This window comes from Bremia lactucae, linkage group LG17 (genome assembly GCF_004359215.1).
Source record: "Bremia lactucae strain SF5 linkage group LG17, whole genome shotgun sequence".
In the NCBI taxonomy this organism is placed as follows: Eukaryota; Oomycota; class Peronosporomycetes; order Peronosporales; family Peronosporaceae; genus Bremia; species Bremia lactucae.
The window spans coordinates 574,108-599,728 of record NC_090626.1 but is presented as its reverse complement, the minus strand read 5'-3'; the positions used below and the strand labels follow the sequence as shown (position 1 = coordinate 599,728).

Below are 25,621 nucleotides of genomic sequence, written 5' to 3'. Positions count from 1 at the left end.
GGGGCGCCCTTCTGGGGAAGACCTAGGCTCGGTTAAACCTCAAGGAGGTGAGAATAAATAGAACCTTGCCCCAATTAGCTTGGTGCTCATTTCGATTGTAAAGGGCTTTGGTAAGCCGTGGTCAATTTTAATTGACTCAGGAGTGTCTTGCAATTATGCTCGACGCCTTTCTATTGAGGGAAATCAACAATACGTGGAGGTACTTAGAGCGCATGGAGATAATACAATAACACTGTTTGCTTAGGGACAGGGACTCGGGTCACTGTTCCCAAAGTTCCATTGAACTTAGGTATAAAGTTTCTGGACTTTGACAGTATGGAACGCTGTCTCGTCCTTGATTTGGATTCGAGATATGATCTCATTTGTTGCCTAGCAAAGGTGGGTCCATGACTCTCCAAAACTTTGCTAGGAATATTGCGCGTGGCGCCTAAGGTCTTAGACTTCCAATTGATCCACGGTCAGGGGAGTGAAGACAGTAAAATGTCTCATCTCGCCCCTGAAAAGAAGCCGTGGCTTTTGCCAGAAAGGCTTATCAATAGCTTGTCTGGAGAAGCTACTCCTCACAATAAATATTACTAATTCGGTTCATGATGTTCTAGCCAGGCCATACCAAGAATGAGTCTGTCACTGTTTTAGACATTGGCATGTCTGAGTTAATAAACTCTAATGTTAAAAACATTAATTTTGAGCCCGACTGAGCAGAAATAAGTAAAACGGCACGTACTTCGTCGAGTAACACTCGCTATACTAACGATTCACTAAATGCTGAAAGCAGCGTGCAATATCCCTGAGATACGTGGAGTGGCACGTCTAAGTCCACCGAGTATGGTCGGCCGAGGTGGCACCATCCTAAGTGTCAATAGTGACACTATTGGCGGTTCGCCAGGGCATTTTGGGTCAAATCCTCCTAATGCACGTGAGGCGACACGTAAACGTTCGCTGGATAAGGAAGTTGAGTTTTTTAACTCTTTATCGGATGTCAAATTAGACACCATGTCTTGTATAGAACCAATACAGGCTGAAAACCCTGGGGACGTGAATGTCCCGGCCTCTAAAAGGCGTATTGTCTTCATCTTCACTCCAAGACAGGATGGACACGAAGCGTGTATACCCTCACAAAGTGATACGAGTGAGCAAGTACATACGCTTGTAAATGGCGTAACCGGTAACATTGAGGGGGAAGTAAGCCTTGCGGCAATCCTCTCGTTACATGCTCTTTTAGAGCTAGACGAAATGTCTATTGATGAGTGCGGTCGAGTCTTAAAAACTGGTGACTTATCTGAAATGATGGTCATTCGACCTATGGTTGAGTTAAACTCATCGTCACTTCTAGACGAAGCTGTCCTGGATGACACAAAAGGTGCACTTTGTGCGCGAAATGGGTCACCGATCCTGGAAGATCCTACGGATCCTTTTTATTCCTTAATTAAGGAATTCCAAGATAAGGTATGTAATAACCCACCATCTGTTTTAGCTCCGGATAGAAGTGTTCATCATGAAATTGACTTAGTAATGGGAACCAAATACTGTGTCACAAGAACAATGGCTTTTACCAAAGGAGCAGTGTGACGTCATTGACGATTTCTTCCATGCAAAGCACGAGGCTGAAATGTTACGAGAGAACAAATCTCCTCATTCGACACCGACATTTTTGTGTCAAAAAGCCAAATGGTAAATGGCGCATTGTACATGCTTATAATAAGCTTAAGGCTGCCACTATACCAGCCCAAACCCCCATTCCTAGAAAAGATGTTCTTTAGAACAATATGGTGGGATGTACAATGTACAGTGCATTGGACTTAGTCAATGGTTACTACCAAGTGCTTATGCGAGCTAGTGATATCCCGCTTACAGCGGTTAGCACCCAAAGCGGCATGTAATGGGAGTGGCTGGTTTTCCACAATGGCTTTCCAACGCCCCGGCAACATTTAATCGTCTAGTGACGCAACTGTTTCGCCCTCATCGAGGTTATGCACAGACTTATTTCGATGACATTTTTGTCCATAGTCGTGCGGAGCAGGGTCGGTCGGATATGGAAAACCATTTAGACCATTTGCGAGCAGTGCTCGAATGCATGCGCACAAAAAAATTGTATGCCAATGCATCTAAATGCATTTTTGGCGCAGACGAAATTCCTTCTTTAGAAAACTTCATTGGAAAGCGATGCCTTAGAGCGATTCCGCTAAGGTAAAAGCCATAGTAGATTGGCCGGTTCCTAAAAACCAAAAGGATTTGCTTAAGTGGTTGGGTCTCGCCAATTATTTACACAAATATAGCAAAAATTACGCTGATATGGCTAGGCCATTATCTAAACTCCTAAAGAAAGATATAGAATGGTGCTGGACTAGCACCGAAAATAATGCTTTTCGAGCAGTTAAGGGTAGTCTTATCCATGCCCCGATTCTGGTACTGCCAAACCCAAATTGGCCTTTCAGTATCGTCTTTGACGCATCAGATTTTGCCATTGGCAGTGCTCTGTTACAAACAGATGTTGATGGGCATCAACGTGTTATTGCGTTCGAGTCTAAAAAGCTTAAAGCTGCGGAAAAGAACTACCCAGTTCATGACAAAGAGTTCCTTGTTATGAAGTATGCTCTCGTCAAATTCAGAGGTCATCCACTCGGCTCTAAGCCGTTTGTGATTTTTACAGATCACACATCATTGCGCACGGCGACTAAGTCGCCCCATCTCTCACAGAAAATGGCCCGATAACTATCTTTTTTTGCGGAATCCAACTTCGTGGTGAAGTATAAGCCCGGCAAGCAAAATGCTTTGGCCGACGCGTTATCACGCAGGCCGGATTATGAGATTCTCATTCAACGACTATCTCGTCACCTATTCCTGAATTAATCAGTTCGGCTTACGCCAAGGATAAACAGTGTGCAGCTCTGCTACGAGCGTTATAGGACTCAAATTGGGTATTAAATTGGCGGCACGTTTGCGTGCAAGGTTACATCGATTTCTATCGATAACAACCTGTTGCACAAACATCGCGGACCCTCCGCGTGTCATTGTTCCTCATGATGAGGAGGTGAAGTACCGGATCCAATATGAGGCACACGATACTGTCCTTGGTGGTCATCTCGCTTGAGAAAAGACCTACGGCTTCATAGGCCAGAGTCGGTGGCCCAAACTTTAAAAATGGGTCAGCACATATATTCGCACATGCGAAACGTGCCAACGGATTAAACCCTCGACACATGCTGCTGCGCCACTGGCGAGTCTTCCCGTCCCCATAGGATTGTGGGAGTCCATTAGTATGGATTTCGTCTTTGGGCTACCGAAAGATTCAGCCGGTAACTCCGGTATAGTGGTCTTTGTTGACCGTTTGAGCAAAATGGCTTACTAAGCAGCCGTGCCAGATTCCATTGATGGAGACGGTACAGCTAAGCTGTTCATCGATCGCGTGTTTCGAAAACATGGTTTGCCAGTGGCAATTATCTCTGATCGGGATCCCCGATTTTACGGGTAAATCTGGAAATCAATTTTCCGAGTGCTTATAACCAGATTGGAGATGTCCACTGCGGACCATCCACAGACCGATGGTCGAACTGAACTTGTCAATCGCGTCATTGAAGACGTTTAACGCAGCGTGTGTGCTCAGACACCAAAGCGCTGGAGCTCAATGCTCCCAGTAGTGGAGTTTGCGTTCAATGACGCTGTTCATGCCTCTACAGGCTATACTGTGTTCTATGTAAACGGTCTTACCAACCGCGCGTTCCATTAACGATACCACTGCAGGGTTAAGGGCTTGGTGGGGGAGAATCGGCCGATAGGCTTGCTGATATCAGCCCTGTTACCGTTCGGAAACAAGTAAGCGAGTTTCTCGCGACGCGATTTAGTATCTTAAGACATGTAAGAGATACGATGGCTGATAGCCAAGACAAACAAAAACAAGAAGCAGATGCCAAAAGCAGAAACTGTATTAATTCGTATATGGTCGGAGACCGAGTTTTACTAAACGCTAAGAACCTACCTACCAACTTGGTATCCGCGGTCTTCAAGACCAAATTTCGCCCGCGCTTTATTGGACCATTTACGTTCGTGGCCAAGAAGGGCCTAGCTTATACGCTAAACCTTCCCAACAAGCTGCGTACACATCCAGTGTTTTACGTTGGCTTGCTTTAGCCATATCGGGACCCTTCCCACTTGGACTTGAAGGCGCTTGCGCCGAGACAGGCGGTCGTGCCGCAGATTGTTGCATCCTCACCAGGATATCCAACTGGCCCTCTTTACGTGGTAAAAGCGATTTCGGCGAAAGACGCCCGAACCGCCTCAAAAGAGCTCCCAACCCGAGCAAGGACCTCACGAAGAAGTTGCACCTCGTGTCGTTGAGCATCAAATGCTTCCGCCGAAATTTCGGCCCCCTCCCGCACCGCTTGATGCGCGGGGAAACCTTCAGTTTCATGTGGAGAAACTTTTAAAGCGACGTCGTCGTGAGGGTCAATACTAGTATCTGGTGAAGTGGCTAGGGTAACCCTCTTCCAAAAACTCTTGGGAGTTCGAGGTACCTCTTCGGCAAGATTGCCCGTACAACGTTGACATTTTTGAGCTCCAAGCTGAGGGTCAACTCGCGTCAAACGTCGCTTCCCACTACTAAACGTGGGATTAGGTGGATCTAAAGCCTCAGTGCGGCTTCGATCCTTGGTTGTACGGTCAACCGTAGCACTGAAATATCGGCTAGCCTTACTTCGTTTTGTGGCATAAATGCTGAACGTAACTGGCCTTTGGCCTAAAGCTTAGCGAAGTCGAAGCGAAGCTTCACCTTAATCCGCAGACTCTCTGATATTCCAGATATTACGGAGTTTGCGGGCCCGGTGAACCCAGTTCTCAAATGAGACTTCGTTTTCACTCCTTGTTTCGTTTGGAAACAAAACGATCAGAATCTTTCTCATGCAGGTCACCGAAGCCCCACAAGCTTGATCACGTAAACGCGTCAGATACTGGCTTCGCGTCATTACCTTCGGCGTAAGGTAATGCTCATGAAGAGCGTCGCGGGCAGCGATCTCCTCCGGCGTCCTCGCCGGGTCACCAGTGATCCAGGGGAAGGGCTCGCATCTCTATCGAGATGCGCGATGAGATTGACGTTTTGCCATCGATTTACAGGCGCCAGAGGCGCGTGTTTTCTGATAGACCTTATGATCCATTGGATGGGTCTCGTCATACTGACGGACGAGGCTCTCAACGTCAACAACCAGCTGGGAACGAGGCTCCCTGCTGTCATGTGAAGGTTGTAAACCGCACCAGCGAACAAGATAACTTGTTCGCTACCCCTTCACATCACGGAGTATACGTTCCACAAGGAAACGTTGACAGCCTTGGAAATTCACCAATGGTTGTGGCGGAGGAGTGAAAATTAAATCCGACCCATGTGTCGGATCTAGTGTCGATGGTCGACAAACTCGATCGCTTCCTCCATGATTTGGAGGAGGGACTTGACCACGAGCGCGGTAAGCGTCGCTCGTTGGAGCAGACGGTGCAGGCTCACCATATCGAGCGGTTGGAAGACCGTTCGAAGAGTGCGTACTCCTTGTTGGAGTACGAGCGGAAGTATCATGCTGTCCGCGATGAGCTGTCGTCAGCTCATCGTAGCTTCGAGGATCTTCGAAACCGGCCTGAGAAACTTCAGGTTCAACATGAAAATCTGGTTCGCGATCACAATAATCTTTTGGGTATTCTTGTAAAGAGTGGTCAAATCCGTCCTCGGAAGAAGCCGCGTACTGATGGTACGGCCGGAGCCGACCAACGTAAAACGTAGGATGCGTTCGCATCCTACGTCGCAATTCTATTGTGTACGCATTGCCTCTTCGATGCAGTACACGGAAAGGCCCAATGAACTTGGGTAGTAGTTTAATGCTACCCACATTAGTGACTAATCGTTTAGGTAAGTTTACCGTAGAGAGTAGCACTAGATCATTAATTTGAATGAATTAACATTTGCTCTTCCATGTTTGTCTGCATTCCATTTCTGTCGGTCCACTGCGTTAGCAATAGAATCCTGAACGAAACGGATAATTGATTCTCGAGTTAGCAGAAACTCTTCCGCTAACTCATTTGTTTTGTCTTTTTCAGTACGCTTAGTGCGTACTGCCATGAGATCAATCTCATTTTCGATGTCGTTTTCTTCGACATTGACATCACTCGCGTCGTTGTTATTTTCGACGCGTGTTGAGCATGAGCCAGAATTGGTTTTGCTCCTGCGAGTCCCCCCCCCTTAGACTAGAGGATCCCTCTAATTGGGTCGGTATGCGAGGATGGCGTAAGCCATTCACAAAGAACGGTGTATGCGTTGTAGACGCATGCACCGAATTATTGATGGCGAATTCGACCATCGGTAAAAACTCGCTCCAATTCGGATACGATTGGACGTAACCTCGAAGTATCTCTTCGAGGACGCTGTTTGATTATCCGTTTCTGGGTGATCGGATGTTGACATAGTCAGCCGTGTTCCGAGAGATCAGAATACGGATTGCCAAACTCCGCCGATAACGGTGGATCTCTATCCGAGACCAGTTCACGGAGTAAACCGTGGAATTTGAATACCGTGTCGATAAAGACACGGGCACAACCCGGAGCCGTAATCGACTCTGGTACCGCAGCAAGGTGCACCATCTTGCTGAATCTGTCTACAAAAACAAGGATTCCATTATTTTTGTGGTCGTTTTCGGGAAATCCGAAGACGAAGTCCACAGATACGGACTGCCAACACTCTGCTGGAAGTTGTAGAGGTTGGAGAGGTGCACGGGATGAAGGGCTGGGCTTCACCCGTTGACATACTTCGCAAGCACGAACGTACTTGCGCATAAACTGATACTGGCGGGGCCAATAAAAGTCGCGACTTACTGTGAGTTAAGTTTTCTCACGTCCACGATGCCCAGTTATTGGTGCATCGTGACGCTCATACATGATGCGCAAGCGCAAATCATTGGGATTTGGGATGGAGTGTCGCCTGCAAGGGCTGTGAAATACAATATGCCGTTGCGTGTTGTGTATCGATCGGATGACGATCGATATAAAGCCGGTAAATATTAAAAAAGTATTATCGGATGCATTTATCTGATAATCCAATAAACGCAACGGACCCTTATCTTCTTCGTAGGCTTTTTTTTAAGTCATCAAACAAGGTTGATGACAGAACACTTGAAATGAGTGTTGCAACAGTGGGATTATTTTCACTGTTGGAACGCGCAGCCGGCTCGAAATCGGGTCGGCATGGAATGGTCTGTCTTGATCTGCAATCGCGAAGATGGGCGATTGCATCAAGCTTTGCTTGATACCTTCGAAGGAATGCCGACAATCGGCGATCCATAGCGTTTTATCGTCTTTTTTTCAAAGACAAGAGAGATGAACTGTCATCTCGGCATAATTGCGGAAGTACTTATGCAAATACGCAGGAACTTTCCAAGTCCCTTGACATCGACTGGAACTGACCATCGGTAAATGCCTTGATCTTTTCGGGATCAGGGCGCACGCCGTGTTTACCGACGTTGCACCCAAGAAGTGGTATTTCGCTTGCAGCGAATATGAACTTCTTGAGATTTGCGTACAACTTATGCTTTAGAATAAACGTGACTTTAAGGAACTCCCACGTCCGTCTTTCCGTCATAAGTCCGGCTATAGACGAATACACCGTTAATAACTCAGAGCGAATTCTCGCACCGGTCTCAACAGATTCGTTACGCATCTATCGAATGTTGCACTAAGCCCCATATGGCATTACTAGCCATTCCCAGAGCATCCCACTGGGAGTGCTCACTGCTGTGTACGGGATGTCTTGTTCTCGCATAAGGATCTGATAAAATCCATCCATCAGATCCATAAACGATAAGATGGTACTCTTAGACATGCCATCTATGATTCCGTATTTTCTAGGTATCGGTGTTTAAGCCGGTACCGTTGCAGCATTCAGTTTATTGAATGCGTGGACTATCCGCCACCCTCCTGTGGCCTTTCGCACACAGAAGGTCAGAGAGCTATGTGGGGAGGTTAACTTCCTCACATATCCCGCTTTCAATCGATCGATAAATTCTTTATCGATCGCAAGTACTTGTTCACGAGGCAGTGACCACTGCTTCATGACACAGTACTTCGAGTCCATATTGAGCTTGATCTCATGTCGAGTGCCTTTATCCTTAGGGAACTCGCATGGAACTGTTTCAGGGAATACATCCTTAAATTCAATCAAATCCGTGTATAAAGGATTTGTCTTACGATACTCCCAGTATTGACTAATATATATCTCGATCCGAGTCTTCACATCGGGGACACTTTCGTCCATCGATGAGCTGCTGAGAACCCGTTCGTTCTCTGCAATAATAATCGCTGACCAAATATCGTTCACGTATTCGTCCTCTGTGACGAGAACGCAGATTTGCTTGATTTTACCACTATGCAGATCTCTCAAGAACCGCTTAACTTCTAGGGTTGGTACTTGAGTTATCTCCGAAGTTAACTTCGGAGGCGCATACAGATCAAAAGTATAAGCGCCTACTCTTGAACCGTTATTATCCAAGACATTTAATGTCTCGGTTTCTTCATGGGATTTATCCACAGGCTGCCGGGGGATTAATCCCTCGGGATTTAGAAGTCTAGTAACTTCTACCGCTTGAGGGGATTTCTCCTCAAATACGTGGGGACCTCTTCCCTCAACGTCTTCCGGGTGTGATTGCGCTATCACAGTTGGGTCCTCTACGGTCGACTCTCTACTCGACCTAGGATCATCGTGTTGTACCTTTATGGTAACCGGCATACTCCTTGAATGTCGCCCGCCAGGCGTCAATTCATGTCTCAATCCACTCGACTTATTCGAGTGGTGGACCTTCGGCGCTGCCTGTGCATTAGCACAGCCGCCGGCAGCTGACTCCACAGTGTGATTAGTAATCACACTGTGATCTTGTGCAGTTGTACTAACGACCGTACCACAAGTGAGGCCATCGCACTCACTCGTAGTACATCCACACGCTTGTGGACGCTCCAAGACGTTCATCAGATGGCCATCTGATGAACAAGTGGCAGGCATCTTTACGGATCGATGCTGCCAGCTGATCCTTGGCTCGTATTTTCTGAGCCAAGGTAGACCTAGGATGACATCAAATTTGACATCCAAATCCAGCACGATGAATCATCATCGTACTGTACATCATTTATACGTGTAGTGAAATTTCACTAAGCGTTTCATTACTGTTATCGATGCGCCTGTCGCTAGACGCACCGACATCCTCGCTGGAGGGATGTCGCTCTCAACATATTTGAGCCTAAGACCCTCTAGCGACCGGCGACGAATAAAATTAATCGACGCTCCACAGTCCACTAGGGCTCTAAGTGGCAAATCATTTGTCATTTTTAAATTCAAGGTGATGCGGAATACCACATCACAAGGGCGTTGCGCCCCTACTGACCCCGACCATTTTTTGGCGGTCCGCCTCGCTGTTGCGATTTCGCAACAACGTCGGATCCGCGACCGTTGCCCTTTTTGGCATACGGTCCAAAATTACGTTCAGTACCTTTTGGTGCTGGACGTGGGGCACTACACTCATGAGCGTAATGTCCCAATTTTTGGCAGCGATGGCATTTCTGCGATCGCTTATTGTTCGGAATGCGAGGTCTCTCGCTTTCGACATAAGAGAGGTCCATAGGTTCTGGACCTCCAAGCTCGTGTCGTCTTGGAGGACGATACGATGACAAACTAGCTTGAGCCTGTCTCATGCTAAAGTCCTCCTGTTCCGCAACGGATATTGCTTCTTCAAGGGTATCCGATTAAGCAAGACTACTTTTTCCTTCGAAAGTTCATGTTTTATGAACTTGGCGATGGCTGAATGGAGGGCATCTCTGTCCAAATTGGACAGCATGGCCAAGATGGCATCATTCCCTACTGTCGAACTCATTTGTTCGACCGCACTTTTGTCGATGTCATTTAAAAAAGAGTAGCTATCACGCGAAACGTGATGCGTATTTTCATTATCATCTAACATGGACATGTTAGATGGTGGAACTGTGGTCCTTGGACGGACTACAAAGTGCTACCAGGTGTAACGGTGCACTGCCGACTTGTACTGCTTCAGTACAAGTCCACTTCGCACTGCCTCAGTGCGAGTGGTGCCTCACGTCACTTCACGTACACTAGTACGTGCAGAAAAAGACTCTTTTTAAAACACTGGTTAAAAGCGACAAGTAATAAAGTCTTATCTGTCTTTCTCTTTGCGCGCGTCCAGCGCTGACTGGACCGCGGAGAAAGTAGATTTGATGGTCTTTATCTACCAATGGTTAAGCTTTAAAATATTACCATGTAAAGTAATATTCTCCAGATATTCTCTACCTTTTAGATAATAAATTAATTAAAAACCTTTAATTCAAATTTCATGTAACGATACACCCCGTTACAGCTCCCGTGACGACACTTTGCTAGAGTACTTAGTGTTTGTGTGAGGTGGCTAAGGCGCCCACCACAACTACCTCACTGCACGCAAGAGAACACGGTCTAACCGCTTCCTCGCTGTGCTAGGGTGTGTCTAAGTAGAGCATGGCCGCATTAAGACGTGCCCGCCTACACTAGGCGTTGCTACAATTAGCAGTCGAATATGTCAACTAGAGCAGCTACACAGTCACATCAGCAGAATCCTGCCAGATAGTGATCTTCTTGAGATTTTTATTCATAGATTTGACTTGGCATAATAAATCCAAATTAGTAAAATTAGGGCGTCTAATCAAGCCGAGGTGATGATCATCCACATCAACAGAAAATTGATGTTTATAAGCAATGAAAGCAAGTAATGTAAATATTTGCTGTCAAACAAAAAAAAAACACTAAAATGGGTTTCAAGCAAGAGCATCACTCTGATTCAACATGCACGCAACTACACGGACCCTTGGCAAGCACTCACTCATCGTGCGTATCTGCCGTAACTAATTCGTACTCGACGGCCGAGATGTTATTGTCCGTGTTTACGCTAGGCGGAGGAGGCGGAGTGGACGCAATGCCATCTGGATGCAGTGACAGCTTTCCCCATTGCGTCACATTAAGGCGCATGAAGCCATTGAAAATATCAGCGTTGCTATTGCGCAGCACCACGACTTGTCCATCCTTGAGCATGTCAATCTGGTCTACAGCTCGTCACAATAAACTCATGTTAGTGGACGCAGAGACAATGAACCATACAAATTGCCAGTACAATGTCGCACCATTTCGCGCCGTGAATGTGACGCAGCCAGTCTCGTCCGCCAGCACAACTTCGGCGATACGCGAAATTGTGCCATCAAAGCGCTTTTTTTCAACCGTCGGGGCGCTTGAAACGACCTGTAATACCAAATTATGGCCCTGGGATCCTGGCGTTAAGTCCGTCGTCTTTACATCTGCAGAGAAGGCACACGCGTTAAAGCCATTGAAAGGGACTAGTAATGGTAAAACGTATCGTACAGGTCGCACGTCGGAGCTCGGATGGAATGTCGCTTGTTGCAGCCATGGTGAAGAGTTAGTGGTACCGAGCAGAGAAGGCAAGCAGGACCGAAGGTGGGAGAAATTGAGACAAGAGACGACGCGACACACGTTTGATGTGCTTGTCAACCAACGAGGAAAGATTGGACTATTTTCATCACAAATTCCGAGTTAAATTGCAAATCAATCCAAAATAGTGTTTTTTATTTACTATTCGTGACTCCTGTCGAAAAAACCAAACATTTGGATTCAATTCGTGGTGGTAGCCAATCGACAGCCAATTCTCAAAAAAAGACGAATGGACAAGACCCAAATCACAAAAAAAGAGCAGAACAACGACGGGCCATGGTGCAACGCCAGGCGCGATCTGATCCTGGAATCTACTCAGACGGTTCCTCGTCCAAGCTTCTTCGTCTCTTTAGGCCACTACGTGTATTGTCGCTTTGCTCCTGCTCGCTGTCGTTCGACTCTTCTCCGTCCTCTTGTTGCCGCCATGCAATCGAATGGCCATCATCTTCTTCGTCAATGTTCGCATCCTCAACGCTCAAATCGGTGGTGCCATATAAAAAGTCGTGGTCAATGACATTCGACTCGAGTCGGTTGTAAATAATGGCATTCACTTCAGCTTCCACGGACGCCATCACGGGTGCTTGACATCCTGCATTCGTAAGTATCACCTCGCGTTCCTGAGGGTCGAGATAGCCTTTTTCCATGTAATTCTGTCGCCCCACGCGCCTATTACGACCATTGGTTAGTATCACTCCAGTAATTACAAATATATACCATGAAGATTTGGTTACGTGGGGTACGTACTCTTGTACTCGCTCCATTTCAAACGAATCCAAGCGTCGTCGTGATCGAGATCGCTCGTCAAGCGAAAGACCGATGGGGATGCCCCCTGACGTGATGCTTGTGGTGTACACGGTGGGCTCAAACTCGACGATATCGGCACATTCAAATAAAACCTTCCGCCGCTTCTGAGGAAGTCGCTGCTTGACCACCACCGCACCGTCATCCTTGTTCTCGATACTCTTCTCGCTGTCTTGCTTCTCCACGGATGATTCCATGGACTTCACGTCGTGTTGCTGGCAATTCTGAACGAAATCGATGATTTTGCTCTTTGCAGTATCTAAAGTCGCTTGAGATGCCTCTTTCGTATCGTTCGCAGACGGTGTTTCGACAGCTACACTTCTTACAACCGTCTTGGTGCCAGTAGGAACGGTTGGGGGCGAGCTGGCGGGCCCAATTGGTGGAGAAATCACCACAGTCGTCATAGCAGCTGGCCTGCGTGTGCGCGAAGAGAATCAAGTGCCGCGCAGGAGCCAGAGACGAGGATGAACTCAGTGCGCGGGGGTGCTCTTATGCAAGTCGTCGGAGGCGGAAGCGAACGTGCGGCGGATACGTAAACTTAATATTTGTCATCTGGTCTGACCAATCAGCGCAAACAGATGGCCAAATATGACAATTTCTGACTCTTTTTACTCGTTGTCGGGCCTATTATCGTGGTATTCAACTATAATTTCCCCCAAAAATGGTCTTTGGTCTCAATTACTAAACCTATGTCTTAGAAGTGAAAAATACACTCTTAAAAGTAACTCGACCCAAAAGTACACACAAAAAAGGTCGGCGCCTATATCGACAACAGTAGCGTGTAGTACAAAGGATTGAATCCACGAGTCACAAAATTGGTGTTCGGAACTTTTCGACGCATCAATTTGAATGGTCGTCGCGTCTCCAGGTCGCAAAAATTCCACAGAGAGCGTCTCATAACCAAAGCAATTGTCCCTAACCGAATTCTAATCAGCCATGGGTGTCCGTACCAAGACCGTCAAGGGCTCTGCCGTCAAAATTATTGAAAAGTACTACTCCCGTCTTACCCTTGATTTCGACACGAACAAGCGCGTGTGCGATGAAGTTGCCATCATTCCGTCCAAACGCATGCGCAATAAAATTGCCGGGTACATTACGCACCTCATGAAGCGCATCCAGCATGGCCAAGTGCGTGGTATCTCGCTCAAACTCCAGGAAGAAGAGCGTGAGCGTCGTATGGACTTTGTTCCAGAGGTGTCGGCTATTGACACGGAGAACATTGAGATTGACAACGACACGAAGGATTTGCTGGCCCATTTGGACCTCAAGCTGGCCGGTGTGCACGTGCCACAGGTACGATAAGCTTATTTGTAGCATATAAGGAAAGACAATGCTGGAGCCGATGACTGCATGCGTGTGGTCGGAGCGGTGGACCCATTGCAATTGATAGGTTGACGCGCTTTTTGCGTGTCTTGGCATGATTGCTTAAAGCAAATTATGTGCCAATCATACGCCCATACTGCATACTGGTGTAAAACTGCGCCAGACACATCGGCTCCGTTTAGTGTTGATCCTTAAATGCGATGATGCGGGCGCTGCAATTAATCTAATTCTGTTTTTATTTATAGCTTAAGACTCGTGAGCAGCACCACCACCAGCGCAGCTAAGCGCAGCACGAGATGCATTGTGTGAAGTAGGAGCTGATTTTAAGTAGCGAATGGGACAATTCATTCTTTTGTTTTATTCTGTTTTCGTTTTTTATTGACTTAAGTACTCATCATCATTTGATCAGATCCCTCTGGCACAGAATAGCTATGAGCCCTTCACGGCGCAGTGTAGGTTCAAATGCATGCCGTTCTTTGCGTATACAAATTGATCCAGTAGATCGTAGAGTGCAGCAAGAAAATTAAAGAAGTAGAATGGGGCATCGGGAGCTTTAAACGTTGAGCACTTGATTCGGTCACCATACTAAACAATACAACTGGGTTTAAGAAAATGGCATGCTTTATTTATTTTTAGTGAAATATTATAAACTCGGCAAAATGACTTTGTAATTAGTGAAAATGATGGTGGAATTGCTTTCCGATTGGTTAAAAAGCAACTTTCATTTACGACCTTTTGACAATTTCTTAGAAACCATTCTACATGGAACCTGCAGCCTACACAACAGGTGTGACGATCCAGTTCCCGCAGAAACTATCAAACGCAAGTGCATCATCCATTCATTACAAGGAGCAAACAAGGTATCCATTCCCATTCCCAAAAGACTCTAATACTTCGACCAAACGCCAATCTCGAGCCGATACCGAAGCTTACAGCGTGTATCAAGAACTTGCGTACCACCATGCATGTGAAATAACGCGCCAAAGCGTGCAGAAAGTATTGCAACAAAGTAACGATGTAAGTTACAATCAGATGTTGCAGTATTTTGAAAAGTATTGTGCACAGACTGAGTTAGCGGATAAAGGAGATTCGCTTCGACGACAAAATATCGATGCTCAGGTATTATTTCCAGCATTCCACGCGTATCCGAGTGCTGCTGTCATAGCTGGAACCGATGCTACGTCAAGTGATCTATGGATCGAGCCACTGACACTTCAATTACGTCGAACATTTCCACTTTGTATCAAAGTGCCGCGAGATGCGGTAAGCGCAAGACGATTGATCGAGTGGTTGACAAAAAAGTTAGCAAAAGTGCTTGAGGCAATAGAACGAGAAGAAACATGGCTGAAACAAGTCGTCGATACTTTTGATTTGCTTCCATTAGATCATTTGGTAGGACCCGTCAGAAGGAGTGGTCGAACGACACGGCAACAATACAATACAAAAATTAGAGACAATGTCGTAGATTCTGCTGCCAAGAACGTTTTGAGCGAAGATAGTATTGCAGCGTCGAGTTTGGAATGGGATTCCAGTGACGAAGAAGTCCCATGTGAAGCCGAGACGAAGAAAACAAGAAAGAAACGTCGTGCTGCACCGGTACCATATGGTCGGTGGACAATGTCACAATTATTGACCAGAATACAATATTACGTGAATGAAGTAATCGCACAAAGTAGTAGCCATACAAGGCGGGAGTGGGTCGCTATGATTGAGGAACTGGTGCTCAATCGGCTAGAAAAAGCATTCGCAATCATAGAAAAGGACACTGATACAGAAGGAGACCGGTATCATCGCAGTCTTGCATGTCTGGATGAAGCAGTGTCGTGGTTACAGACGAAAATTGACACATGTCGCAGCAAGGCTCCGAAATTGTTAAATGTTGCACGAATGGCGACGGATTACGTAAGCATCACCGAGATGGCGTTAGCAAAGATCTTGCAACGCGTGTTTCGTCAGTATACGTTCCTTGTCGAGAAACATACGCTATCTCGTCCAATGTTGGATGACCCACTCGTTTCTAGACAGCAAGAGATGGCCAAGCACGAACAGTACTATGCCCTGGAGCGCGAGGAATGTGCGAGTCTAGACTCTCGGCAGCCGTATCTGTTGCTCTGTATTGACCAATTAGAAGCCTTTTCCCAACAAGTGTTGGGCGATTTTTTAGACATTTGGACTCATTTTAGCCAACAGCAAGAAACCCTTCCCCTAAGGTACGCAAACGGTACTCTTGGGTTCGTAATCGGCGTCGCGTCTGCCAATTCCCCAGCGTTAAGACGATTGGATTTAACCATCACAAAGCGTCTAGAGTTACAATTTTTCTCGCTTCTTGATTCGCGGAAATGTTTTGAGCATGTACTCGAGTCACTCGTAGTCTGTGCCAAGTTGCCACTTCAACTCAGCGGCAATGTTGTCCGCGCCATTGCGCATCGGCACAGCCGGTTACCGAGTGTCCCTCGTCTTTTGCTGGCCCTGCGTTTGCTCTTGTTTACGCACTTTCGGCGCTGTCCATGGAGCTTTCTGGCCTTTGCCGTTGATAGCGGACCCACGTGCGAAAATCCCCTGCTTCGTTTGGCCACACAAACGCCGTTACCCCATCGCGTTACTCAATTTATCCAGCGACATGGCCACAAAAAATGGTTTAAAGCCGCTTCGACGCTCGATTCCTGGCTTGCTCGTTGTAGTGCTGTTGAAATAGCCGATTTGACATCGAGAGTTCTGCCTTCAAATAGTTCTAACGACTGGAATGCAATTTTAACATCCGCCTTGGTGACAGCACGTCAACGACGCGATTCCTGGCGATTAGGATGGGAATGTTTCCGAGCGGCATGTGTGTTGTTTCACGTTTGTCCTCACGATACTGACGAGAGCGACGGGATGGTCCTGCACTTGTCTTTTGCACTCGAAGGTCGACTTTACGAAGCGCGTTGTTTTCAGGCTATTATTCAGAGCTTTGAGACTTGTAAGTGGAGAGTGGCGATTAATTTGATTCAGCAGTGGAGAGCAAGTGTTCGTGGACTTAATCTAGAAGGAGATACTACATTCGAGCCACTACTAGGCGAATTAGCGACGCTATGTGCGTATGCGTCGAGTCAAGAGAGTCCTGCGTCTATGCTACGCGCCTTGCGACGTGAACTCGTGACGGTATTTACGACACGATTAGTGGCGGTTTTGTTGCATCCACGTGGCAAAAGCGCAAAGTCAAAAGCGGACACATTGGTTGAAAAATGGTCCATTGTCGACGATGCCACGGTGCTGGACGAACGGCTTCGATTGGAGTACCACGATCACATTCGTCAAATTTTGCAAGACGCAGGCATTGAAGAAAATTCGACTCCAGACGGGAATTCGGCGTGGTTGCATGATGTCGGGCTGGCGTTTTTATTCTATCAAGAGAGCGCAAGTTCGACGTTGAATCTTTTGGAGTGGTACGAGTGCTTCTCATCCGAATTACAGGAAGAGGAAGAGGCGAGAAATGCGAGGCAATCGACGAAAGTACGGAAGAATGATGGTCTTGTGAAGGCGCGCTTTGTACGTGCGCTTTGTACCCTCCGTCATTGGGGTTTTTTAAAGAATGATGGTCATCGTGATTTCGCGCAAGAATGGGTTGAAAAGCTCGTGTTTTTGTGAGAATTTACTTTTCCGGTGCAAGTTTGATAGGCTAAAATTGTGGCAATAAAAGTGATTAGTGTCGTAGGTTGAGGAAATACTTTAGTCGTCGCCTCGCTCGATGGCTACATAGCGACACAATAGTTGCTTGAGATAACATGAAGACGGAATTTTGTCCAATAAAAAAACACGTACCGCCAGTGTTGTAGTGAAGTAACTTTTCGATCAGGTCTACATGTGTCAGCATCATGCGTCGACAGCAGTAGCGCTTGAGTGACAATTCATCGAGTGCATCTCGTTCTGTATAGTCAGCACGGAGTAAACCTAGATATGTCTCCCATTTGTTGGCCAGCACCTTGCCGCACGTAAAGCAGCGCACCGGGACAATCATGGTAGTTGCTTTGCAAAAGCCAAATAATCTCAACCAATGATGTGCGCGGAGAAGCGACCTTTTCATTGGGTAAAATAGACACTGCCACGACTTGATTGGCGTAAGTGCATGGTGACGGCAAAAGAGCTACAGCAGTCACTAGAGGCGCCTGTAATTATCCAGGAATTCAATCAAGCTCCTTTAAAATCACTACAAATGGACCTCGAGAAAGAGCTAGGTGAACGGCACACGGACGAGTACAAAGAAACGATGGCGTTTCAAAGTGTCTCGACGCCTGGCAATTGGTTGGCTGATGCGAAAACGACACAGCTATGCAGCGATGTAGTAGCAACCTCGAGGAATGGAGAGCTGGCTGTGGTAGACGATTATATCAACACTGTGGCGACGGAATCAAAGGTTGAGTATTACGTGCCGGAGCCGATGGATGTGGACGAGACAAAGTATATGGGTCCGGCCGAAAGTAAGGTTAGTGAAGTAACAACGCCGTTTGCTTGGGAGCAGCATGCAAGGCTTGCAAGATTACAATTGGTTGAAAAGCGTGCTATCATGCAGAGTGATGGTAATGGTGCAACACAGAGTGATGGTCAAATCATGCAGAGTGATGGTGATGGTGCAACACAGAGTGATGGTCTAATTGCAGTGGTCCCAGGCATGACTTGTACGATAAATGACAAAAGTGGCAACAATTGTATTAATAAGTCGTGTATCACGGCAACAGAGCAGACTGCTCTTATTGACAATCAAAAAACGAGTAACGTTGATCAAGTGGTCAGCGAAACGATCGCAGCACTTGTAAATCATGTGGTAACCAGTACACTTCCCGTCGAATCAATAGCAATACAAGGTCCTGAGAATCCCCTGGTCTCTCATCTTCGTATTAATGAGTCCATGGAATTACTAGAGATGCAAGATCATGCTACGCCCATACTTGTCTTTGATTCGAGTAATAATGACTCGACTGGTATTCATTCCGAGTATCAATGGTTTGATAAAAGTGACGAAGAAGAGAGTGATTTTGAAAAAAGTCCATTGGATCTTAACGTGACCGTCGAAACAACGGAAGAGATTTTTCAATGCCAATACATCGAATCTTCGCACGTCAAGTCCACAATGCATCACGAAAGCGATGAAGATACGCTCGATCTTGCTAGTAGCCCTTCTTCCAGCTCCAATTCATCAAGTGAGTACTCTTCCACTAGCAGTAACAAGAGCTTTTCTGTCAAAGAAACTCGCAATCAAATCAATTCAAGAAAACGACCAACATTGGAAACCACTCCCCGTTTCACCTCAAAACGCATGCGCTCTTCCATTGCCATGAACTCGTTGGCAAATACGTTAAAACGAAAACGTTGGATTCCTCATCCTATAATTCCATCCGAATTTTCCATTTTTGAAACTGAAGCCACGGATCCAATTCTTCGTGGTGTGTATTCCATACGAAAGGATCGACGAGGTTCTTTTGTTGGGAATTGGGGCTTTAGTGACAAAGCATTTCAAAGCGTCGATGGTGTGAGTCCATTTCACTATACTTCTCGGACTCGTGCGCTGCAATCGCGTTGTCAAGAGCATTGGGGTCCCATCTCGGGGCAATATGTCGGATTTTTTCAATTGCGGCAACACAATGGGACACTTGTTAAGATTCGAGACGATCAATTGGAGATACAATTTGTACCGATGCCGTCTTCCGATAATGAAGAAGAGGAGGAAGAAATAAACAATGACGAGAGTGACGAGATTGACAATATATGCGAGACTGTGGCCACGCGCTATGTCGTGTTGGGGAAAGGGAAAAATCGGTTTGGTCGATTTTTAATTCGAGGATACCTTAATCCTGAAAGCGGCCGACTGGCGGTGAAGCGCCGGTATTTAGAGTGACAAGGGTGTTTCCAGCTTGATGATTAAAGCATCTTAGTAATAAAAAAAAACTGTGTCGTAGACTAATTAAATTTATCTGAAATTGGTAAAAGGAGGATCCCTCAAGATATTTAAAACTTATGAAAAATATATGTTTTTGTAAAAACTAGGGAAGCTGCAATGTCACTGGCGCGACGCTCGTGGACACCTGAAGAACATGTTCAGCTATCTTTAACGCGCTTAAATTAATACTATCAAGATGGAGTCAATTATCCCACTAGCCATTGACAAAAAGTTCAATCCCGTCTCTTATGTCAATGCCATCATTCTATCAATAGCATCTTGTTTTAAATGACATTTCATGATTGCTAAAATTAGATATAGGTATATTATACTTACTACGATTGAATATAAAACTGCTGAAAACTACTTCCTGCTTCGTAAGTCTGCACGAGGCCGTGACGACACGTTTACCAGAATACTTAGTGCGTTGGGTGAGGTCGCTAAGGCGCCCACCACAAATACCTCAGGGCACACGAGAGTAGACGGTCAACCCGCTTCCTCGCTGTGCTAGGGTGTGTGCTTAAGTAGATCGTGGCCGCATAAAAACGTGCCCGCCTACACTTAATAGCACTTCCCACGACCAGCATCTCTGCATATGTACGCGAGGATGAGCCTCGACATCGATTGGGCTCGTTTTTTCCACTCTCGGAACATCATCAGGAGGTGGCAAAGCAATTGGCGCAGGGACTTGATAAACAAGCCCTGCCAGGCTCTTGGGCAATCCTCCTGAGGGACCTGTTGCTCAGTTGGAGCAGTTTGAGGCATTCGTGCTCGGACAGCGGAGAGCCGCGTCCGGGGCACCAGCCATGCTGCGGCGGAGTCCGTCACTCAGACTCAGGATGAACTGAGGCGTGAGCAGGCTCGGAGCGAGGCTTCCAATAGGCCAGTCAAAATGCTCTCTGCCCAACCGCATCAGACAAGGCCCATTCGGATGGACCCGCCCAAGTTCGATGGAACTGCAGCGCGCACGATTGCCCACTGGCTGTTAGCCGTGGAACAATGCGCTGTCGCGCAGCTCATCGAGGACGATAGCCGGATGGCGTCGAACGCCATGTCGCACCTGCGCGGTAAGGCCTCAAAGTGGGCTTACTCGGCGCTTATGGCGGACAGAAAGGCGTTCCCTACATGGGCAATCTCCAAGGAAAAGATTCGAGCCTTGTACCAGCCGCCGAACAACGAAGTGCTGCTTCAGGCGCGCTTCTTCGGTGCGCGACAGGCGAAGCGATCTCTGCAAGAGTATGTCCAGGAGATTAGCTCGCTGTCGGCATCCATAACCGTAGGTCCGATTTTCAGAGCACATTAATGTGCCCACGTTTATGAACGGACTACGGCTTGGCCCGTTGCGACATGCCCTTTTCAGAAAGGTGCCGTCGACGATGTTAAAGGCAATACAAATTGCCTCCGTTCAGAAGCAATTCTACAACAGCGCCTCGCTGACAGCTTGGTGTAAGCCGTCGGCCAAGAGGGCAAATCCCACTCCCATGGGGTCGGGCAATGAAATCTAGTCTGCTTGAAGAAGTGCGGCAAGCGAAGCCACATGATGGCTCGCTGCTATGCCAAGGTTTCTGCTAGAGCGAAGATGCCAAGCAAGAGGACTCCCTTCCAAAGGACATGTACATGAACCAGCGTGCGAGATGCAAGAGTTCTGCATCGTCCACTGAGGGTCGGGAAATATAGGAGCGCATTAGTAGCGGGATGCCCTTCTGAACCGGACTCTAAAGCTACCCCTAAGTTCAGAGTTATCGAAGCATAGTCCCTAAGTTCGCAAAATTTTGGACCTCAACCATGCTGGTCTATAGCGCTCGAATACGATGCTATGACCATGTGATGACCCTCCTAGTGGATTCAAGTGCATCACAGAATTTTTTAAGCTGGCGGCTCTAGAAAATAGACCGGCGATGTTTAATTTGCTTTGCCAGGATGGCAAGCGAGAAGAGGCGGCCGTTTGTTCAGCAAACGGTGCGCTCGTTAAGTCTCAGGGAGTTCAAGTAGAACTCGCCTTCAGCTTTAGTGACTCCTCTTGAAAAGAGTAGCTCACAGTGCTAGGTATGGTGAGACCGTATGACCTCATCTTAGGCAGTTATGGTTGGGAAAACGCCAAACATGGATAGACTAGAATACACACACAGTTGCGAATTTTACGCAGGACACCGAAATGGATTGCTCCTGCGAGAGGCGTATGCAACTGATGTCGTGTCGAACACAGTTTAAGGCAGTGTTGCCGGGATGGCAAAGTCACCAATTCCTACCCATCTTGAATAGACTGAAGTAGTGCAAAGGGCAATGACAAGTAGTCATGTGTTCCATAGTCCTGCACAGAGCCGAGAGCTTAAGGCAGTAGAAGGCGAGTTGACAGAGAGTCAAGCGTCGCATGAACCGGCACAGTGCCTATAGCATGGTGTGGTTGGAAGGGGTGCGTTAGCCAGGAGAGGTACGGCAGCCAATTCCCGGAAAAAGGGCGTAGTGACTCGAAGAACGAGTACCTGACAGATAAGGACGATCAAAGGCACGTCTAAAAGAGTGACCTTTGGATCAGTTCCTATTAATGAGAAACGCCCTTCGAAAAGAACTCTTCAAGGCCGTCAAAGTTAAATATGGGAAGCAATTTCAGTTGAGGTGCTCCAACAAGTCTTCAAATCTGTGAAGGAGATAGTTAAACTCCCGGAGATGTCGCGGGACCTGTTCCTGTCAAACATTACGGAAGGAAAGATCCGCGAAATCGTCACACAGGTTTCAAAAGAGAACTTGGTGGACTGTTCCTCGTCCTCCACAATGAACGAGAGCGTCCTCAAAACGGACATAAAGGAACGACTTACTGCTCAAGGATGGGATATTCTGAGAGAGAGTCCGTTCTTTGAGGTTCTGTTGAAACATCGCAATCTGTTGTTAGAAGAAGTGCCGAGCCGCCTATTAGCAGGTAGAGGAATCGGTCACGAGATAGGCCTCGAACCTGGCACGAAGTATTGTGTGACCAGGCAACGCCGCTGCTGAAATAACAAGTCACTTATATCGATAAGTTCTTCGGCAAGCGAGCCAAGGCGGGACATGTGCGTGAGAGCAAATCGCCTCACTGCAGCACGACCAATTGTGTGCGTAAAACCACAGGTGGATGGCGAGTGGCTCATATATACAATAAGCTGAACACGGCGACCATACCGGCGCAAACGCCAATCCCGCGGAAATATGATTTGTTGAACTACATGGGAACGTCAACTATCTTTCCGCATTGAATGTTGAAAGGTACTCATGAGAGAGTCCGATGCAGCTAAAAAGTAGCAGACACCCCAAGCGGTTGCTTTAGTAGTGGCTTGTGATGCCTCAACGTTTAGAAAACGCATCAGCGACATTCAACCGAGCGGTGGCTCACGTGATGCGTCAGCACCGTGCCTACGCGCTTCATATTTTTACGATATATTCGTGTATAGTAGGGTTGAGAATGGCCTGAGCGCACAAGAGTCGCACAAGCGTCATTTGGACGCAGTGTTGCAGACTCTGGATGACGCCTAATTGTACGTCAACTTGCAAAAGTACGTCATAGGGTTCCCCGAGATACCTGTGCTGGGCTGCATCGTAGGTACACATGGTGTACGAGCAGACCCAGACAAGGTAAAATTAGTAAAAGAATGGCCAATTCCACGGCATGTGAAGAAATTGCGCCATTCCTAGGGCTCGCTAATTGCTTGCAAAAATATAGCAAGAATTATGCTGAGCAAACTAAACCATTATCTGACCTACGCAGAATGGGCTTGGTTAAAAGAACAAGGTGATGCGCTCACATCACTAAAGCAATCTCTTGTTGAGGCATCGGTCTTGGCATTGCCAGACGCGGATAAGCCCTTTAGCGTCGTCTGCGATGCAAGTAAGTATGCAATCGGCAAGCGCGCTCATGCAGATTGATGACGTCGGCATTGACCGTGTCATTTCTTATCAGTTTCGTCTTATAAAAGCTGCGGAACTGAAAAGCCTATGCATGACAAAGAGCTACTTTCAATAAAATATGCTCTTGCCATGTTTCGTGTGCACCTATTGGGCTTCGAACCATTTGTGGTTCATACGGATCACGCATCACTGCGGACCGCAATAAAATCACCCCACCTCTCGCCTAGAATGGGCAAGATGGCATGCATTCTTCTCTGAATTTAATCTAAAAGTGAATACAAGCCAGGTAAGTCGAATGTCTTGGCTGACGCTTTATCGCGCATACCATACTTTGAGGTAAGACACCAGGAAAGTGTGTCTAGTGCTAAAGCACAATTTCAGCCGTCAACGTTGGCCGTCATGAAGGCATACCACGTGACGAACTCATTAGCCTCTGATATATAAGAATTTACATCCAGGACGACCATTGTCGCCTGCTGTTGAATTACTTTGGTGAACGAAAGGAAACCCTTTCGTCGCACCTGAAAGCTAAGCTTAATCGCTTTAGCTACAGCGATGGCCTGTTATGGCATCAGCTGTCACCGTGTGATCACTTGAAAATCTATATGCCTCATGGCACAGATCTCAAGCTGATGATCCTTCACGAGCTCCATGATGCGCCATCTAATGGTCATTTGGGCTGTGTAAGACATTCTTACGAGCGTCAGAGGAATTTTAGTTGCCACACCTACATAGATGGGTGGCCAACTATATTCGCCCTTGCGAACAATGTCATCGCATTAAGCCTGCACCGTCCAGCAGTGCACCACTGAAGCCGCTACCAATTCCAAAGGATTGTTTGAAGTCAGTAAGTCTGGACTTCATGTTTGGCATGCCGCCCGACCAAAAGGGTCGGACGGGGCTCTTTGTCTTTGTTGACAGACTGAGCAAAATGGTGCATTTGGCACCATGTAAAACATCGATCACAGGCAAGGAGGCAGCTCTCTTGCTCCTGGATCATGTAAACCGACTACAAGGGATGCCGAAGTCCATAGCATCGGACCGAGATCCACGTTTCTAACGTCTGGTTTCTGGCGACATGTGTTTGAGCTGCTACATATCGACTGCAGATCATCCCCGATCGATAGTCAAACAGAACGTGCCAATCGGTCGAGGCGGATGTCTTACTCACGATAGCAACTCCCAAAGAATGGAGCAAACAATCGCCCTTTGTGGAGTTCGCCCTTAATAACAGTGTCCACGCCAGTACGGGTGAGACACCGTCTTATGTTAACGGACTGCGCCATCCTTGGACGCCAGTCTCGTTTGTGCGCCGGCCGAGTCTTTGTGGGGGGAGCCGCTCTGGACACAAGTGTCCTCGAAGTGAAGACTCGGATTGAGAGATATACTACTCAATCCTGGGAGTCGCGTAGGACAAATCCCTTATATAAAGTTTTAATTGAATTCAGGAATGTATTCCCTGAAACATTCCATGCGAGTTGCCTAAGGATAATGGCACTCGACATGAGATCGAGCTCAAACCGGGCTCGAAGTACTGTGTCATGAAGCAGTGGCCACTGCCCTGTGAACAAGTACTTGCGATCGACAAATTCGTTACCGATCGATTAAAAGCGGGCCATGTGAGAAAGTCAACCTCCCACATACCTCTCTGACCCTCTGTGTGCAAAAGGCCACAGGAGGGTAGCGGATAGTGCACGCGGTCAATAAACTGATTGCTGCAACGAAACCGGCTCGAACACCGATACCTAGAAAAAACGCAATCATAGATGGTATGTCTTAGAGAACCATCTTTTCATTTATGGATCTGATGGATGGATTTCTTAATAGATCCTTATGCGTGAACGGGACATCCCGAACACAGCAGTGAGCACTCCCAGTGGGATGCTCTGGGAATGGCTAGGAATGTTACAGGGGCGTAGTGACACCCCTGCAACATTCAACAGATGCGTAACGAATCTGTTGAGACCGGTGCGAGAACTCGCACCGAGCTATTTTGACAATGTATTCGTCCATAGCCGGGCTATGGACGGAAAGACGGACGTGGAAGTCCTTAAAACTCATTTTCGTCAGAATCTTATACTTATGCGAAAGCGTATAATAATAAACAACATTTAAGTGTTATTTTCATGTAACGATACACCCCGCTACAAATACAGAGGTAGAAAATCATCAGGTGTGGCTTGACCGGTTTCCACTACAAATAA

General features: G+C 47.0%; 6 protein-coding genes across 6 annotated transcripts; 3 read left to right on the top strand and 3 right to left on the bottom strand.

Annotated features, from left to right (window-relative positions):
- Positions 1–10,586: 10,586 nt before the first annotated feature.
- Positions 10,587–11,459, bottom strand: CCR75_007603 (uncharacterized protein; the record flags this gene model as incomplete). Its single annotated transcript, XM_067965661.1, has 3 exons — positions 10,587–11,100; positions 11,179–11,388; positions 11,423–11,459. 3 exons carry the CDS (start codon positions 11,457–11,459, stop codon positions 10,877–10,879), a joined length of 471 nt encoding a protein of 156 aa, XP_067823371.1. The 3' UTR covers positions 10,587–10,876.
- A 153-nt stretch (positions 11,460–11,612) lies between these two features.
- On the bottom strand, positions 11,613–12,924 carry CCR75_007604 (uncharacterized protein). Its single transcript, XM_067965662.1, has 2 exons — positions 12,245–12,924; positions 11,613–12,166 (listed from the first exon to the last, which is right to left on the bottom strand). Exons 1-2 carry the CDS (start codon positions 12,703–12,705, stop codon positions 11,812–11,814), a joined length of 816 nt encoding a protein of 271 aa, XP_067823372.1. The 5' UTR covers positions 12,706–12,924; the 3' UTR covers positions 11,613–11,811.
- A 201-nt stretch (positions 12,925–13,125) lies between these two features.
- CCR75_007605 (uncharacterized protein) lies at positions 13,126–13,984 on the top strand. The gene is made up of 2 exons (XM_067965663.1): positions 13,126–13,594; positions 13,870–13,984. The coding sequence occupies exons 1-2, from the start codon at positions 13,238–13,240 to the stop codon at positions 13,906–13,908; spliced, it is 396 nt and encodes a 131-aa protein (XP_067823373.1). The 5' UTR covers positions 13,126–13,237; the 3' UTR covers positions 13,909–13,984.
- A 402-nt stretch (positions 13,985–14,386) lies between these two features.
- On the top strand, positions 14,387–17,251 carry CCR75_007606 (uncharacterized protein; the record flags this gene model as incomplete). The annotated part of the gene is made up of 1 exon (XM_067965664.1): positions 14,387–17,251. The coding sequence occupies one exon, from the start codon at positions 14,387–14,389 to the stop codon at positions 17,249–17,251; it is 2,865 nt and encodes a 954-aa protein (XP_067823374.1).
- CCR75_007607 (uncharacterized protein) lies at positions 14,767–17,621 on the bottom strand (the record flags this gene model as incomplete). The annotated part of the gene is made up of 2 exons (XM_067965665.1): positions 14,767–17,355; positions 17,426–17,621. The coding sequence occupies 2 exons, from the start codon at positions 17,619–17,621 to the stop codon at positions 17,333–17,335; spliced, it is 219 nt and encodes a 72-aa protein (XP_067823375.1). The 3' UTR covers positions 14,767–17,332.
- Positions 17,622–17,729: 108 nt separating this feature from the next.
- Positions 17,730–19,496, top strand: CCR75_007608 (uncharacterized protein; the record flags this gene model as incomplete). Its single annotated transcript, XM_067965666.1, has 1 exon — positions 17,730–19,496. One exon carries the CDS (start codon positions 17,730–17,732, stop codon positions 19,494–19,496), a length of 1,767 nt encoding a protein of 588 aa, XP_067823376.1.
- Positions 19,497–25,621: the final 6,125 nt, after the last annotated feature.

Bases quoted from the DNA above. Each gene is read 5' to 3' on its own strand.
- CCR75_007604 (XM_067965662.1), bottom strand. From the start codon at position 12,705: ATGACGACTGTGGTGATTTCTCCACCAATTGGGCCCGCCAGCTCGCCC. The intron at 12,167-12,244 runs GTACGTACCCCA...TGGTCGTAATAG, and splicing joins GAAATGGAGCGAGTACAAGA to GCGCGTGGGGCGACAGAATT.
- CCR75_007605 (XM_067965663.1), top strand. From the start codon at position 13,238: ATGGGTGTCCGTACCAAGACCGTCAAGGGCTCTGCCGTCAAAATTATT. The intron at 13,595-13,869 runs GTACGATAAGCT...TTTTATTTATAG, and splicing joins CCGGTGTGCACGTGCCACAG to CTTAAGACTCGTGAGCAGCA.